This window comes from Bos taurus, chromosome 3 (assembly GCF_002263795.3).
Source record: "Bos taurus isolate L1 Dominette 01449 registration number 42190680 breed Hereford chromosome 3, ARS-UCD2.0, whole genome shotgun sequence".
Classification (NCBI taxonomy): domain Eukaryota; kingdom Metazoa; phylum Chordata; class Mammalia; order Artiodactyla; family Bovidae; genus Bos; species Bos taurus.
In genome coordinates this window covers 8,618,797-8,637,319 of record NC_037330.1, presented here as the reverse complement: position 1 = coordinate 8,637,319, position 18,523 = coordinate 8,618,797, and the positions used below count along the sequence as shown (strand labels likewise).

General features: G+C 44.0%; 2 protein-coding genes across 3 annotated transcripts in view; both read right to left on the bottom strand.

The window, feature by feature from the left end:
• Positions 1-2,251: 2,251 nt before the first annotated feature.
• On the bottom strand, positions 2,252-9,263 carry LOC508016 (intelectin 2). 2 transcript variants are annotated; one of them, NM_001101063.1, is given in 8 exon segments: positions 2,349-2,523; positions 4,832-4,935; positions 5,936-6,056; positions 6,451-6,609; positions 6,939-7,186; positions 8,129-8,236; positions 8,869-8,932; positions 9,228-9,263. In NM_001101063.1, coding segments are annotated over 8 exon segments (969 nt in total). In that variant the 5' UTR covers positions 9,240-9,263; the 3' UTR covers positions 2,349-2,370.
• Positions 9,264-11,420: 2,157 nt separating this feature from the next.
• Positions 11,421-18,523, bottom strand: part of LOC618581 (intelectin 2) — a gene marked incomplete at its 3' end in the record, with an annotated part of 33,975 nt that continues 26,872 nt past the window's right edge. The window contains 1 exon segment of the mRNA NM_001101275.1: positions 11,421-11,433.

The window sequence follows — 18,523 nt, the reverse complement described above, 5'->3', positions numbered from 1 at the left end:
TACACAACTCATGAAGATCCCCTGGAGAAGGGATAGGCTACCCACTCCAGTATTCTTGCATGGAGAATTCCCAGGGACAGAGGTGCCTGATGGGCTACAGTCCATGGGGTCACAAAGAGTCAGACATGACTGAGATACTAAGCACAGCACAGCACACAATTCATGACTTGTTGAATCTGCAGATGTGGAACACAGACCCAGAGGAACTGCAGATATGAAGAAACTATGGGTACAAATGATCAACCATAAGTTATATGTGGATTTTAGACTGTTTGGAGGATTGGTGACCACAACCCACACATTGTTCTAGGGTCAACTGTGCATTACCCATTGTTGACCAACTACTATGCAAATCAGGTTTAGCCAAGACAACCACATGGCTTTCACTTCACCTTCCAACCAGGATAGCTGCTGCTCAACCCAGAGCAAACCCCATGGCCTCAGCTGTGGCTGCAGAACTCACCGAGGAGACACCGGACCACCTCTTCTCACAGTCTTGCCATCAGACCTATACACAGAACTCTGTGTGTGAGCAATGTGCATTCATCTACATACGCTGACCTTGGCAAATCTGCCAGAGATATTCTCAATGAAGGATTTGGTTTGGTGTTGTCACGATGTGAAAGCAAAATGACGCACTGACAAGGCATGCTCAGCACTCAAATCATCTAATACATGGGTCATGATCCTGGCAGCTTGCAGACCAAAGACACACACCGTATGATCAATCACAGAACAATGCAGAATTCAATTACAAATGAGAACCAGATTCGTCAAAGCTTGAATCTGAGTTTGGTACTACCTTCTCACACTAACATGGTAAAGAAAAATGGTAAAATCAAGTCTTCTTACAAGAGAGTGTGTTTGTGATGTTGACCAGAATTTTGATGAACCTGCAATCCATGATTCAACTGTCTTTGACTGTGAGGTCTGGCTTTTGGATTCCAGCCCATGACCTGGGACAGTGCCAAATCCAAGCTGACAGGGGATAACTTTACAATGCATTACAGACTGGGGACATCCAGCTACAAGCTCTGGTGTGATTCTGTGGACAGAATTTGGAGGATCAATTTATCCAAAAGAAATTTATCTTGACGCTTGGGTGAATCTTGCTTGGGCACTAGGTACCAGCTGGACTTATTTGAACTTCGCAGATAATATCGGTCGGAACCCACTGCTTCTGTTTCTGCAAAAGCCAACAATTCTAGTTCAGTTGGAATGGGCTACTTTCAGACTCTGCCTCAGAGATCTTCAGTCATGTTAGTGAAGTTAGAATCTGCCTTGAAATGAGAGGGTTGAAACTTTCAAGCCCATTCACCCTGACTCTCCTGAAGAGAAGAGTGGAAGGTTGAATCAATTTCCCTAGTCAATGATTTAATCAAACCTGTCTGTGTAAAACCCCAAAAGGATATGGTTTAGAGAGCTTCAGGGTTGGTGAATATGTGGAGACTAGGGAGAAACGCTGCACTCAGAGAGGGCAAGGAAGCTCTGGGCTCTTCACCTGTACTGGCTCCAGCTGTCTCTTCCATCTGGCTGTTCCTGAGTTATACCCTTTTCTAATAAACTCATCATCTAGTAGATAAACTGTTTCATTGAGTTCTCTGAGCCACTCTAGCAATTTAATTGAACCCAAGGAGGGATTCACTGGAACCTCCCATCTACAGCCAGTCAGTCAAAGCACAGGTGACTATCTGGACTTGCAACCGGTGTCTGGAGTAGGGGATTCAGGGGCAGACTGGTAGGACTGAGCCCTTCACATGGGGATCTGACGCTGTCTCCTTAAAATGGAGTTGAGTTGTAGGACACCCTACTAGCTGTCAGTGAATTCCTTGGTATTGTGAGAACCCTCCCCAAAACACAGATGTTGCAAATAGTACCCAATCATTTTAGAGACACTGTCCCAACTGTCAAAACTGGAGGAATAAAGGAAATGGACAGCTGTGACCTCAGTTTCTTTTTTTTCTACTGAAACTAAACAATAATCAGCTTTTCCTCTTTAAGATACTCATGCAGAGAGCTTGATTTGGCTAACCAATAATAGAATGGTAGTAAAATTAAGAATGATTTTTCCCTGCTCCTCAGTCTCCCATAGGGGTTCCCTAGAAAGAGAAGCAAATATGTGTCTGGGATACCTGAGACTAGAAGTTCCAAACTCCGGAAGTCTAAAGTGGAAATCACCAGCTTACGAGGCATCATTGTAAAACATCAGTCCAGGTTTCAATTTGTAAAAGGAATTAAAAGACAGTGAGAGTCACAAAGTGCACAAAGTGATGTAATTTATTCCCTTCCCCTCCTTGTTAGCATTCCATTTTTCCATCTCTGAGGGTCTGGGCTTAGGAGCTGGGTTCCGTGCCTCACACCACACAGCTCTCAGCGGTAGAACAGGAGCACAGCTGCCTCAGTGATCTCCCGGCTGGAGCTGTAACCCTGGTGAGCTCCGTATCCGTTCCAGTCAAAGGAGGAGAAATCCCCACACTGCACTGGATTGCCCTCTGGGAAGAATCCTCCTCCACCGATGCAGTGCTGGGGGGCAGGAGAAGACACAGTGAGGAGTTGGCTGCAAACACACCAGTGAGCTCTTAATGGCTGAATCCCCTGTAAGTTTGGTCTTCTTCCTACTCGCCTTGACCCCTCCCCTGAAAAAACCTTTCCCTCCAGTGGACTCTGAAACCATGCTTTCCTGAATTCCTTTCTACCTTCCTTCATGCTTATTCTCAGGCCCCTCAACCACCCTTTTTCCTCAATGGATCCCCCAAAGGCTATTTATTGCTCACAGTTCTGTCCACACCTCACTCTCACAATGATGGTCTGTCTTCACCCATGACTTTTGCTAGAACCAGCATAATCATATATTGCCAAGATATACTCCTAAATCTGAATGACCAGCCAGGTATTTTCTGGGCTTGAAACCCCCTATCCAGCTGCCTTCTGAATGTCTCCACCTACATATCACTAGATCTAAAACTCCACTTAAGCAAAACAAAACTAATTCACTCTCTTGCTGCCCTTGAATCTATTTATCTTCTTGTCACCCATCTTAACTGATAGCCAATCACCCAAAACAAAACCCTGAAGTCTGTTGCCTCTTTCACTTCCCATCCCCCACGTCCATTTAATCTTCAAGAACTGCTGATTTCACTGTCTATGCATCCATGCTTGCTCTTTCAAATTTATCAAGGCCACCCTGGCTCAGGTCCTCACTATTTCACATCTGTACCTTTACACCTGCCTCATGGTCTCATTGACTCTTATTTCCCTGCTCTTGAATCCATGTCCCCCTCCTTGCTGAACCAAAGTGATCAAGTCACTAATCTGGTCAAACTCCTCTGATGTGTCCCATAACATCAGATTATAGGTGTCCCATCACCTATAACATAAACTCTGTGTCCTGGACATAATGCAAAACCCCTCTTTGCCCTACTTCTTGCAAGTATTTCCAGCATCAGCTCTTAATTCTACACCATGTGCATACCATGATACAATTTACACAACAGCTCACTGCCCCCTCAACACACCATGGTCTATTAAATCCCAGTGATTTTGAACATGTCAGTTACTCATGCTCAAGGACACTACTCTGCCCCTTGCTGCCTATTGAACTCTACACGCATCTTTCGACATTCAGCAAAGATGTCACCTTCCTGCAGAATCAACTGTGTGCCGTTAGTACAGGTAGAAGCTTCTGGATTGTGTTCCCAGAGCCCCTTTTTATGTTGCTATCACAGGCGATACCACATGAGATTGCAGTCTTGCGTTTATATCTCTCTCCCACTCAGTCTGAGTTCCTTAAGATGACTCTGTCAGCTCTGCATCTCTAATAGCTGCACTTTGTAGGTTCCCTAGCATGTATTTTTAAGGAATCAGTGCTTGCAAGGGTACGTGCAAATGAGCATTAATGAGCAAGATAAGGTTCCTTGGAAGCCAGTGTAGGGGGAACACATCCCACCCTACTCCCAGAGCCCACACCTGCATCACCCTCCAAATCATCTAGGGACCCTTCCATGAAGACACAGCTATTACACCTCGACTGAGAAATGGACAACTGGTAACTGAACGGGGAAGTGAAGATGTCCTTGACTTCAGTGTCACGTTTCCCAGACTGACAGGTGTGGAAGGAAAAGGTAGTGAATGAATACTCTTGCTCTTAGCGCTCCGACTCTCTCTTCCTCCTGTCCCCCAGCCATAAATGTCCTTCAGAGACAGTCTCCACTAACCACAACTACGGTGCTCGCTTCTCAATACTGGGAAAAAATAAAAGCATAAAGTTTCTCCATTGAATGTAGAATATCATCATGATCTCGACATAGGAAAATACTTCTTAAACACAGCTTCAAAGTACTAATCATATATGAGAATACAGATAAATTGGATTTCAATACAGGAAATTATATCCACTGGACAAAGGTACAAACTTTCAGTTATAAACTAAGTCCTGGGATGTAAAGTATAGACTAGTGACTGTAGTTAATAATACTGATTTGTACACTGAAAAGTTACTAAGAGAGTAGATATCAAAATTTTTATCACAAGACAAAAGAATTTGAAACTATTTGTGGTGGTGGGTGTTGACTAGAGTTACTGTGATGATCATTTCAAAATACATAAAAATATAGAATCTTTATGTTATATACTTGAAGCTAATAAAATGTTTTATGTCCATTGAATCTCAATTTAAAAGCAATAGTAACAATTTAAAAAGTATGTCCACAAAATACCTGCAAAAGAAGGAGATTTACATTCAAACATCCCAATCAAGTTTTCCCACGCACACATAGACACACACACACACACACACACACACACACACGCCAGGGATCATCCCTAAACTCACAAACTCAGTGTTACAGCCAGTGACTCTCATCCCAGCACACAGGGCATTGGCTGCTCCCTCATTGTTAAACACCCTGAACTGGACGAATCCTGCAACAAATTCTCCTGGAAAAGAAGAGGCAGAGAAAAGCCTAAGTATTCAAAAGATGAACTGGAAACAATTTCCCTTTGACCAGCCCAGGGATTCCCTAAGTCAACAGGTCAGGTTACCGCCCAGCACTCCAAGCTTAGGGGATGAAACCCAGCACTTCTGTAGACAGCGGCCGCTACATCCTGGCTCTGAATTTGGCTGGAAGGGAACCTCCTTCCATCTGAGGTAACAAGACCAAGGCTCATGTTCACAAGAGTCACTTGTCTGCCTAGGGCTCATAGGGAAAATTAGAGTCCACTGAGAGATCAGCACGAAGACCTCCAGAGGTCCAGCGGGAATAAGCAATGATCAGAAGTGGCCATCGGTTTCTGCTAGCACATTTCTCATCCAATTACCATGACTTTATTTGCCCTGCCTACCATTACCTGCTCTCCCTGAAATAGTAAATGTAAAAACTGATGGTTCACATTTTCCCACCAAACGTTAACTTTAGTAGCGTTAGTCTCTCGGTCGTGGTCAACTCTTTGTGACGCCATAGACTTCAGCCCGCCAGGTTCCTCTGTCCTAGAGATTTTCCCAGCAGGAACACTGGAGTGGGTAGCCATTTCCTTCTCCAGGGGACCTTCCCTACTGAGGTATCAAACCCATGTCTCCTGTTTTATCATGCTGAACAAATGTCTTCTTTCAAATAATAGCTATCCATCATAACAAAAACAAATTTTTCTCACTACCTTCCAAGTAGTTCTCACCTGGGAACATTAGCTTGCCTCTTTCGTTAACTATTATATCACACAGTATATTGATTAAGAAGTCTGGCTTTATATTCTTCTAACTCCATAGATTTCTCAGGATGATTAAATGACACAAAACCATGACAAGTTTCTAGAAAACAGTTTGGTGTCTTGTATTGATATGTGTTCCATAAATGCTGGCAATCATTAATTGTTGTTATTTACCCTTTCCCCAAGAGTGCAGCAAAGGATTGATGGCTGGGCTTTGGAAGCAGATACTCACGCTGACCATTTGGTGAGTAATAAGATGCAGTTTTCTCAGCATCGCCAAAGTCATAGTCCACAGGAATGGCTGGGCCATTGTCAGTCCAGCACTTCCCTGCTCCGTACTTCACCGGGAATTTCTACAGGGATGAATATACAGATTGAGGAGAGTAGAGATACTGCTGTACTGGGAAGTAGAGGATTTAATGCCCTCAGGTGGCATTATTCAGACAACAGTCTGAATGATAGTGATTCTTTGCCATCCCTACTCATAGCTCAGAACCGAACCAGCCTCAAGACCCTTGTTTTTCTGCTTCTTTACCCACCCCCTTCTTCCCCCAGCTTCTTGTGCTTCCTGGCTCACAGTTCCTCTGAAAGGCAGCACACTAGTTCACAGGGACCCAGAGGTAGGAGAAAGCCAAGCAGAGGTACCTCTTAGTGCAATGAACAGAGCAGACTTACTCCTCATCCAAAACACTGGCTCTCAGCTCACCAAAAGACCGCCCCCATCCCCCAGCCAGCAGCGCCATGTACCTGGTAGAGTCCAAAAAGATTATGTCCCATTCTCCAGAAGAAGCCAGTGTTGGTGTGGTACCTCAGCAGGGAGCTGTTCCTCCAGTGCTGCAGGGGGGACTTGTTGGGCACGTGCCAGATGCCCAGGTCCTGAGCTTGAATGTCATAGTAGCCAGGGTTCTGCAGAGGGACACACACTCAGCCTGACCAGCCCAGGAGGTGCCACCAGCCAAAGACCCACACACACAGCCCTCACTTGAGCTGAGAGCTCAGGGCTCCAGGGAAGCAGGTGGCAGCAGTCACGGATACCCACCCTCCTCCAGTAGATAATGAGACCCCACCACCCAAACAGCCTTGGTGGGAGGAAGCTGTGATTCAAGACATGGACTTCTGTCTTTCTTCTCCAGCCCCACCTCCACATCCCCGTCTCCCACCCTCCCTTCCACATGCTCTGCTCCAGCCACATCCCTCTCCCCACCCTTTCCACCTGGAAACTCAGTGCCACGCACCTTGTAGTCATCGCTGGTGGCAGCCTCTGCAGACCCAAACGTGTTGTAGTTGGCCCAGTTGCCGTCGCCTTCTGGGTAGTCAGCCCTGTTGCCCTGCTGACTGGACCAGCGATCGCCCAACGTGCATTTCCCAAGCATGTTGTTTTCATGGACACTGGCCACCAGGGTCCAGCCACCACCCCAAGAGGTCATGTCACAGAAGGTCTGGTAGACGACACCATTCTCAGTGCGGAGGTGATACAGGCCATCTGCAGAGGGAATGAGCCCAGAGACCCCCTGTCTGAGAACAGGGAGTCCCTGTCAGGCCCCATTACCAGAAAGAATTTGGGAAGTCAGAAATGTATCCTGAAGGCTCCCACACACACCCATTTCTTGAGGACAATTCTCTGTGCGTAATCTAAGAGCAGAAACACTGACTGCCTTTGCTCCATGCTTCCTTCTCAAAAAGGCTTTATAGAGCAAACATCCAAGAAGACAGAGATGGTATCTCCCTCTGGATAGAGCCTCCTTCTGACCACTCGAGGCCGGATAACAGCATCTGACCACATCTCAAGTCCACATCAGGATGTGTGCAACTTAGAGCTAAGGGCAGGCATGGTCACTGCCCATTTTATGAGATTCAGATTCCTTAAGTGCAGAGTTCCTCCTCATATGCAGCCCCAAAGAAAATAAGCTGTAATATCAGAAAAGACTTGTACTTGCTTGATGATTCCAATTTATGAGCTGCTTGGCAAACAAATTACATGTGCAGATATCTCCTGGACCTCTTCACATCACTGTGATGGGACAGGACCAGAGAAACAGCACAGGAAAAAGCTGATGCTCTGGCTACTTCTGTGATAGTGAGTAATAAGGTTCTATGTCTCTGCCTACCAGAATCTATGACACTGGGGCAGACTAACTATTTAGCTTATTTACAAGGAGAAAACCTTATAGTCATCAGAGCTCTGGTCGCCAAACTAAGAGTCACCAGGAACACCAGGAACATTCTCTCTGTGTTCAGAAAATCATGTCTCCTACAACTAGATGGGACCCAAAAGCCTCAAAATTCCCACTGGAGATATCCTAGACTTGAAGCTGGAGTCGGAGCAGACAGGAGTGGTAGGCACACCCCTTTTGATCTCCATGACCAGGATCTGTAGTGGAAAAGGGGCCAAAAGGAGAGGATGCTGAGTTGGTTTATTACTCACCACCTGCGCTATGGCAACTTTCTTTGATTTCCTTGCAGGTTCTGGGCAGGAAAGACAGGAAAGGGGCACAGGTTTTGTTTCCCCCGAACTTCCCAACAGAAGGGGTCACTGTAGAGGATGTGAGGATAATTCTCATTAATAGTGTCGCACAGCTCACTCCAGCCTTCCTGGTCATTGAATCCCAGCTCCTTTCCTCTCCATAGGTTCATCACTGGGCTTTGCAGCCCCAGAGGTCAGTGTCTCCTCTGCTAAGACTAGCTGAGCCACCATCTAGTACAGACTTAACTTAACTTGCACTCTTCTCCACAACTAATTAAACATGAAAACTCTCTTTATGCCTACTGTGATAAATGGAATTGCGAGGATGAGGACTAGGGAAGAATGTTCCCTGGACACAACCCTGACCACCAAGCACCCTCTGGAAATCCCAAAGCCAAGGCCATAGGAGCAGGAGCAGCTAGAAGAAAACAGTCTTCATCACTATGACTCCCCTGAGCCCCCTCAGCCACACAGAGGCACAGACTGGGGCCCCAGGACAGGCCTTAGCTTCAGACCAAACATCCAGAGAGACCAGCAATCAACACTACGCCACAGCTCAATTTGGCTACAAAGTGTGGCTTCTCTGCATCTCCACGACTCCCCTCTGGGCCAGGAACCTCCGCATCCAGCCCAGCTCCACTCCCTCTGCTCCACTGTGCACCTGGGTGAGCTGATGAAACTGCTGCTCCTGAGTGACCTACCTGCACCCCGCCCTCTGGCGGCCAGAGAGAGGAACAGCAGGAGGCAGAATCTGGACCCTGGCCCCTAAGAAGAAAGGAGGTACAGAACGTCATTGGCGGGTTCATTCTTTCTCTCCCTTCCACCCTTGCTGATTCATCGTTTTTCATCTTCCCATTATGATCTCTGAACTTTCTGCATATGGAAACCTCAAATGGAAAGTGATGAGATTCTGAGTATTCTCGAACCTCCTGGAATAGACCCCACCTCATCCAAGCGACTTAGCAGCAGCAGCAGCAGCAGCAGCATCCAACCCTCAAATCATTAAGGGCCCACAGGTTCCTTTCTCTGAAACTCTGCATCCCTGAGACCAAGATCAGACCTGAGCTGGCATCGTGGCTCCCCACACACTCGGATCTTGTCTCAGACTCAGCTTCCCCACAGCACGGAGAGCTATCCCCTTCCTTCCTCACAGATGCCGGGAGCTGAGAGCTTCCTGCCAGGTGGAGACTCAGAGCTTCTGCCTCTGCAGACAGTCCTGACATGAGTGAAGTGCTGAGCCTTTATGGGGAAGCAAAGCGTGTGGGCCCTGCCCATCCCAGCCCACTTTGGTCTGCAAGCCCCTCCCTCAGGCTTTCTTCCCTTGAAGGTCCCTGAGGCTCGGCCCCAGCAATGAGAAGGATTGTGTAACTGTCTAGAGAGGCAGGAGGCAGCACTCCTGGGCACACAGATGACACTCACCATGAGGGGGGCGAGCCCTGCAGGGTCAGAACACACACAGAGCTCCCTTCCATAACAGACTCTCGGGATGGACGGGACCTCACGGTTCTTCCCTGCAGCCTGTCCTGCTCCCACCTCAGTCAGATACCCCAGGGCCTCACACACCTCCGTCAGGTCGTCATCCTTCCAGTCTCTCCCGAAACTTCTCCATGAAGCCTGCCCTGAATCCCCTACCCCCAGTCATAGCTGATGGATATTCCCCCAGCCTACTATGGGCTTTGTCACCTGAATTATGACATGTGCCACACTGTCATGTCATTCTGTTTTAGTTTGGGGGCTAAAATAATTGAAAATTTACAGAATATTGCAAAAATAAGAACAGTGCAAAGACACAGTTAGCTTCTACCTGCATTCACTGTTAGTTTGTATTCTACCCAATTTGCTTTATCATGTATGCCTTCTCTCTATATCCACACAAAAACTCACACAGCCTTTCTTTCTTTAACATATTGAGGATAAGTTACATATACGAAGGCCTTTTCCCTAGATACGTATGTCCTTTCCCAATACAGATATTCTCATATTAACCACAGTGCAATTATCAACTTATATCATTAATTCTTTTTAATGTAACTGGTACTTGGCTAGGGTCCGCTAGCCTGGGAATTCTACTCAGCTCAGGCAGCATTCATCAAACTGAATTTTCTCTGGCTTTCATTGCCTCCCATTATTAGGAGATTTCCTGTCCACACTGAAGCCCAAAATCCCCAGGGGATGTTCTTGTTGTTATTCAGTCACTCAGTGATGTCCGACTCCTTGCGATCCCATGAACTGCAGCAAGCCAGGCTCCCCTGTCCCTCAGTATCTCCCAGAATTTGCTCAAACTCATCTCTATTGAAACGGAAATGCCATCCAACCATCTCATCCTCCGTCATCCCCTTTTCCTCCTGCCTTCAACCTTTCCCAGCATCAGGGTCTTTTCCAATGAGCCAGCTCTTGCATCATGTGGCCAAAGTATTGGAGTTTCAGCTTCAGCATTGGTCTTACCAATGAATAATCAGGGTTGATTTCCTTTAGGATTCACTGGCTTGATCCCCTTGCAGTCCAAGGGATTTTCAAGAGCCTTCTCCAGCACCACAGTTCAAAAGCACCAACCCTTCAGTGCTCAGCCTTTTTTATGGTCCAACTCTCACATCTATACATGACTACTGGAAAAACCATAGCTTTGACTACATGGACACTTGACCATATTTGACTATAAGGACTATAGTGAGATCTCTGCTTTTAATATGCTGTCTAGGTTCATCATAGCTTACAAAGCTTACAACTAGATTTCACCATTCCACACCCATGTCAGCCTGACTCCTTTCAGCTCTTTTCCACGGCCCAGGCTCTGGCTGACCATTGACACCTCATTTCCATCACCTCTGCTGCTGGGGCTGCTCTAGGGGTCAGTTGCTGATGTTCAGGGCACTGCTTCCTCTCACTCCTGGGCCTCCGGCCCCACATCTCTTTGATGTCCAAGGTGCAGAAACCATCCAACTTGTTCAGTGCAGAGGAAAGCAAATGCCTTACACCTGTACAAAACCCTATCTATCCAAGGCCTGGAATGTTATTAATAACTTACACTTACCCGTGCACTCTACTACATCACAACCATCTGAATTTGTTTTCAGAGAGGACAGAGTTGGAGGGAGAGATGGAGAGAGGACTGACCTGTCTCCCATACATCTCTGCTGTTTGCTACAGCCATAGGGAAATGATCACTAATACCACTTAATCAGGCAATTTCTCAGGTAGTCATTTGGGTTGTTCACTGTGATTAACTCCCTTCTTTTTGGAGGCCCAGAAAAGACTGCACCTCTCCTCTGTGAAGTTAGGTGGGCCATGGGACTTGTCCTAGCCAAGAAATGTGAGCAGAAAGGGTCAGTTTCAGGCTGAACCCTTTACCAGGAAGGGCACAAGTCCACACCATCCTTTTTCCAGCCTCAGGAAATGACCCCATAAAATACGGGGCCCTGGCTTGGTGGTGTGTTTATGTCTGATGTGGAAACTAATCTTCGAGGTTAGAAGGATGGTGTTCTGTGCTCTGTTTTAGGGGAAATGCTACATGTGCTGCCTGTGGGGTCTCAGGAGGCGTGAGATGTATAGACCGCACCGGGGCGTTGAAGGAAGACCTCAGGGAAATGTCAGCGCTGCGTGTCAGCTGCCTTGGTTCTGTATGACAAGGGAGAGGGTCTGGGAGAAAAACTGGTCTGTTTTGCAAGCAGAAATGAAAGGAATAACAGATTCTGGGTCTTCAGCAGGCAAACAGTGTGGAAATTTTCCTTCATAAATCATCTTCAACAAGGGCACACACACATGCACACACATAATAGCTCCCAAACATTTTCCCATATGCACCTCAGTAAAGACCAAGGATTTTGCTATTTGGCATCCGTGTGCAGGGCTTCCCTGGTGGCTCAGACAGTAAAGAATCTGTCTGCTATGTGGGAGACCTGGGTTCGATCCCTGAGTTGGAAAGATCCCCTGGAGGAGGGTTTGGCAACCCACTCCAGTATCCTTGCCTGGAGAATCCCCTTGGACAGAGAAGTCTGTGACACATACAGTTCACGGTAACACAGAGAGTCAGACACGACTGACTGACTAAGCACAGCATATTCCAAGTAAAATAAGCTGACTAGTTACACAGACCCAACCTAACACGGAGAAACGTTGCTGCTGCATGATATCAAACTTCTAAAATTTGACTAGTAAAATTTGAGGGAATAAAGCAATGTGTTTGGATTGAGTCACCTTCCAGATGTTCATTCTTTGGCCATCAACGCATGGCATCATCCTCGGCTGAATACTGTTTCTAACATGAGACAATTGAGAATATGTGGCCAAAGGCATATGCAGTGACCTCTACCAAAAGGATATGTAACTACTAGATGACACCTTAGAACGTCCAAAAACCTCAGCCAGGGAAGGAAGGGTTGTGTCTGTAACTGACATTCTGAAATAAAGTGTGCCTGATATCCAAAATCCTAATATTTGGGGTAATAACATGTGTACATGTATATAGTAATAACATGTGTTACTGTCTTTTTAAAAACTATGAAATCTGAATTTATGTAACAGTATATATCTTGAGGATCACTTTGAATTAATTTTTCAAACTGAATAATTCTACACTCCTTTAAAAAAATGTCACCATATCTATTCTCACTTAAAAGCCCATCCTGATTTTATCCCAGTAAGTACACTAGCATTTCAACCTTACAGAATATCACAGTGTACTGGGATACTGAAAGCTTCTTTTGTAAAGAAGGCTGAGAGCCAAAGAATTGACGCTTTTGAATTGTGGTGCTAGAAAAGACTTTTGAGAGTCCCTAGGACAGCACGGAGATCACCAGTCAATCCTGAAGGAAATCAACCCTGAATGTTCATTGGAAAGGCTGATGCTGAAGGTGCAGGTCCAGTACCTTGGCCACTTGATGGGAACAGTGGACTCATTGGAAAAGACCCTGATGCTGGGAAAGATTAAAGGCAGAAAAGAGGGCAGCAGAGGATGAGATGGTTTAATAGCATCCCTAACCCAATGGACATGAGTTTGAGCAAATTCTGGGAGATAGTGAGGGACAGGGAAGCATGGCTTGCTGTTGTCCACGGGGCTGCAAAGAGTCAGACACGACTTAGTAACTGAACAACAGCCACAATGGGGTACTGAAAGCTTGTTTTGTAGTCACAACATCCTGGTGGCTGACGCAGGTTTTAGACCTGCATGTAGTCTATTCTTGCAGTTGCTAAATACTCTTACTCCCAGATGCCTCAGTCTTTTTCTTTCGTAATTAATCTGGATCTATTGAGTAATTCATTTCCTTGACATTCTCAAAATATAAAATATTAGCTTATAGACATGGGAAGCCATCAACCCTTTCCTGGGAATTGCTATAAGAGAAAAATAAATATTTGATTATAATGTTATCAATTATATAATAAAGGCTTGCCTCAAAATTATGAAAATATATTGGAGGAAGTGGTTGATTCTGTCATGGGAAAAGGAGGTAAATCTTTTTTCTCAAAGAAATCACTGACTCCAGTATATGAACAATATCAAATATTTAGATAAGGGGAATTTAAACTGAATCAAATATTCACAAAATGTCATCTAAAGATTGTGGCAGGTAATGATACTTCAATTGGTTGACATACAACATACAAAATTCTTTTCCCTGGAACTAGATATATTGAAGCTAAAGAAGTATATTTATTCTGTGGTTTTGACCTTTCTATTTTGTTAGTGTTAAAATTATTTCCACTTTGCTGTACACCTAAACTAACACAACAGTGTAGATCAACTATACTCCAATATAATTTTTTAATGTCTTTCATGTAAAATGATATGGATCATAGATGTTCAATTTTAGCTTCTTAGTCTTTAACTGACAAATTCAGTAACTTTATATTGTTTCCCATGAAGTCAATGAATTTTATGTAAGTGGTAAGTTTATGATTCTGTGCTGAGCCTAATCTAGCCCTGAGAAAGCCAAAGTCTTCATCTCTATTGAGCAAGTATTTGAGCAGGAACACAACTAAGCTGTCCTCCTAAAAGACACAGAAGCAACCCTAGGGAATTTACAAAACAAGCCAAAGTTCTCAACATGGCAGGGAACACTTCATTCCAAGAAGCTCATGGAAGGAGAGAAAGATAGGGGAAAGCTCCTTCACTCCTTAGAAGGAGAATTCAGGGGCTGTTACAGTTTTGCGAAAAGTCTCCCACCCCTTTCCCTTTGGGGTTACATGCTTATTATACACTATCTCTTCTTTCAGTGATGTCCATCTTTGCTTTATATATTTTGAAGGTCTGTTGTTAGTTGCATAAATGTTTATAATTGCTGTATCTTCTTGCCATATTGAACCATTGTTAATATATAATTTATTTTGCCTCTTACAAATTTTTAAGTCTAATTTATCTGATAATACTATACCATCCCTGCTCTTTTTTTATTGTCATGTTCATTGTTGTTCTTCAGTCACTCAGTCCTGTCCAACTCTTTAAGACCGCATGGACTGCAGCAGGCAGGCTTCCCTGTCCTTCATCATTTCCCAGAGATTGCTCAAACTCACGTCTATTGACTCAGTGATGACCTGCAAACATCTTGCCCTCTGTCGTTCCCTTCTCCTGCTGCCTTCAATCTTCCCCAGCATCGGGGTCTTTTCCAATGATTCAGTTCTTCACATCAAGTGGCCAAAGTATAGGAACTTCAGCTTCAGCATCAGTCCTTTCAATGAATATTCAGGATTGATTTCCTTTAGGATGGACTGGTTGGATCCCCTTGCAGTCCAAGGGACTCACAAGAGTCTTCTCCAACACTACAGTCAAAAGCATCAATTCTTAAGTACTCAGCTTTCTTTGTGGTCCAACTCTCACATAACTACTGGAAAAACCATAGCCTTGACTAGATGGACCTTTGTCTGCAAAGTAATGTCTCTGCTTTTTAATATGCTGTCTAGGTTGGTTATAGCTTTTTTTCTAAGGTGCAAGCATCTTTTAATTTCATGGCTGCAGTCACCATCTGCAATGATTTTGGAGCCCAAGAAAATAAAGTCTGTCACGGTTTCCTTTGTTTCCCCATCTATTTGCCAAGAAGTGATGGAATGGATGCCATGATCTTTGTTTTTAGAATGTTGAGCTTAAAGCCAGCTTTTTCACTCTCCCCTTTTACTTTCATCAAGAGGCTCTTTAGTTTCTCTTTGCTTTCTGCCATAAGAGTGATGTCATCTGCATATCTGAGGTTATTGATATTTCTTCCAGCAGTCTTGATACCAGCTTGCACTTCATCCAGCCTGGCATTTCGCATGATGTACTCTGCATATAAGTTAAATAAGCAGGGTAACAATATACAGCCGTGATGTACACCTTTCCCAATTTTGAACAAGTCCATTGTTCCATGTCCGGTTCTAACAGTTGCATCCTAACCTGCAAACAGATTTCTCAGGAGGCAGGTATGGTGGTCTGGTATTCCCATCTCTTTAAGAATTTTCCACAGTTTGTTTCATCCACACAGCAAAGGCTTTAGCACAGTCAATAAAGCAGAAGTACATGTTTTTCTGTACTTCTCTTGCTTTTTCTATGATCCAACAGATGTTAGCTATTTAATCTCTGGTTCCTAAGTTGAACTTAATTGATATTTATAGAGCCACAAGGTAAATTATAGAGCATTGGTAAATTTAAGAGAATCAAAATTATCTCAAGCATCTTTTCTGATGACAGCACTATGAGATTAGAAATAAACCACAAGAAAAAAACTCTGAGAAATACAAACTTGTGGTGGCTAAACAACATGCTACTAAACAACCACTGGATCACTGAAGGAATAAAAATATGCCTAGAGACAAATTAAAACAAAAGCTAAATGGTCCAAAACTTACCGGATGCAGCAAAAGCAGTTCGAAGAAGGAAGTTTATAGCAATACAATCTTACCTCAAGGAACATTTGAAATAAATAACTTAACCTCACACCTAAAACAACTAGAGAAAGAAGAACAAACAAAACCTAAAATTAGTAGAAGGAAGGAAATCATAAATATCAGAGTAGAAATAAAAGAAATAGAGACCAAAAAAACAATTGCAAAGATCAATGAAACTAAAAGCTGGTTCTCTGAAAAGATAAACCAGACTGATAAACCTTTAGCCAGACTCATCAAGAAAAAAAGGGAGAGGACTCAGATCAGTTAAATTAGAAATGAAAACGGTTAAGTTACAACTGACTCCATAGAAATACCAAGAATAACAGATTACTGTGAACAACTGTATGCCAATAAAATGGACAACCTGGAAGAAATGGACAAGCTCTTAGAAGGGTACAGTCCCCCAAGACTGAACCAGTAAGAAACAGAAAATATATGAACAGACCAAGCACTGAAATTGAAACCGTGATTTAAAACTTCCCAACAAGCAAAAGTCTAGGACCTGATGGCTTCATGGGTGAATTTTACCAAACATTTAGGGAAGAGTTATCAAACCTTTATCCTCCTGAAACTGATCCAAAAAGTTGCAGAGAAAAGAAAATTTCCCAATTCATTTCATGACTCCACCGTCACCCTGATACCAAAACCAGACAAAGATACAACAAATAAAGAAAATTACAGGCTAATATCACTGATGAAGATAGATGTAAAAATCCTAAACAAAATACTAGCAATCTGTATCCAACAATACATTAAAAAGATCATACACCATGATCAAGTGGGATGGATCCCAGGGATGCAAGGAAATTTCAACAACCACAAATCAGTCAATGTGATACGCCATATCAACAATTTGAATAATACCACATGATCATCTCAATAGATGCAGAAAAGGCTGTCGACAAAACTCAGCACCCATTTATGATTAAAAAATAAACTGTCCAGAAGGTGGGCCTAGAGGGTACAGAGCTCAACATAATAAAGGCCATATATGACAAATCTACAGCTAGCATCATCACTTCAGTTCAGTTGCTCAGTCGTACCCAACTTTTTGCAACCCCATGGACTGAAGCATGCCATGCCTACCTGTCCTTCACCAACTCCCAGAGTTTACTCAGACTCATGTCCACTGAGTCAGTGATGCCATCCAACCATCTCATCCTCTGTCGTCCCCTTCTCCTCCAACCATCAATCTTTCCCAGCATCAGGGTCTTTTCCAAGGAGTCAGTTTGCATCACGTGGCCAAAGGATTGGAGCTTCAGCTTCAGCATCAGTCCTTCCAATGAACATTCAGGGTTGATTTCCTTCAGGAAAGAACAGAATGATCTCTGATCGTTTCCAAGGCAAGCCATTCAATATCACAGTAATCCAAGTCTATGCCCCAACCAGTAAGGCTGAAGAAGCTCAAGTTGAATGGTGCTATGAAGACCTACAAGACCTTTTAGAACTAACACCCAAAAGATGTCCTTTTCATTATAGGGGACTGGAATGCAAAAGTAGGAAGTCAAGAAACACCTGCGGTAACAGGCAAATTTGGCCTTGGACTACAGAATGAAGCAGGACAAAGGCTAACAGAGTTTTGCCAAGAGAACACACTGGTCATAGCAAACACCTACTTCCAAAAACACAAGAGAAGGCTCTACACATAGACATCACCAGATGGTCAACACAAAAATCAGATTGATTATATTCTTTGCAGACAAAAATGAAGAAGCTCTATACAGTCAACAAAAACGAGATGAGGAGCTGACTGTGGCTCAGATCATGAACTCCTTATTACCAACTTCAGACTTAAATTGAAGAAAGTAAGGAAAACCACTAGACCATTCAGGTATGACCTAAATCAAATCCCTTATGATTATACAGTGGAAGTGAGAAATAGATTTAAGGGATTAGATCTGATAGATAGAGTGCCTGATGAATTATGGACTGAGGTTCATGACATTGTACAGGAGACAGGGATCAAGACCATCCCCATGGAAAACAAATGCAAAAAAGCAAAATGGCTGTCTGGGGAGGCCTTACAAATAGCTGTGAAAAGAAGAGAAGCAAAAAGCAAAGGAGAAAAGGAAAGATATAAGCATCTGAATGCAGAGTTCCAAAGAATAGCAAGAAGAGATAAGAAAGCCTTCCTCAGCAATCAATGCAAAGAAATAGAGGGAAAAAACAGAATGGGAAAGAGTAGAGATCTCTTCAAGAAAGTTAGAGATACCAAGGGAACACTTCATGCTAAGATGGACTCGAAAAAGGACAGAAATGATATGCACCTAACAGAAGCAGAGGATATTAAGAAGAGGTGGCAAGAATACACAGAAGAACTGTACAAAAAAAGATCTTCTAAACCCAGATAATCACGATGGTGTGATCACTCACCTAGGGCCAGACATCCTGGAATGTGAAGTCAAGTGGGTCTTAGAAAGCATCACTACAAACAAAGCTAGTGGAGGTGATGGAATTCCAACTGAGCTATTTCAAATCCTGAAAGATGATGCTGTGAAAGTG

Bases quoted from the DNA above. Each gene is read 5' to 3' on its own strand.
- LOC508016 (XM_059882993.1), bottom strand. From the start codon at position 8,303: ATGACCAGGAAGGCTGGAGTGAGCTGTGCGACACTATTAATGAGAATT. The intron at 7,187-8,128 runs GTGAGTAATAAA...TTCCCTCTGCAG, and splicing joins AAGTTGCCATAGCGCAGGTG to ATGGCCTGTATCACCTCCGC. The intron at 6,057-6,450 runs GTACATGGCGCT...TCATCCCTGTAG, and splicing joins ATCTTTTTGGACTCTACCAG to AAATTCCCGGTGAAGTACGG.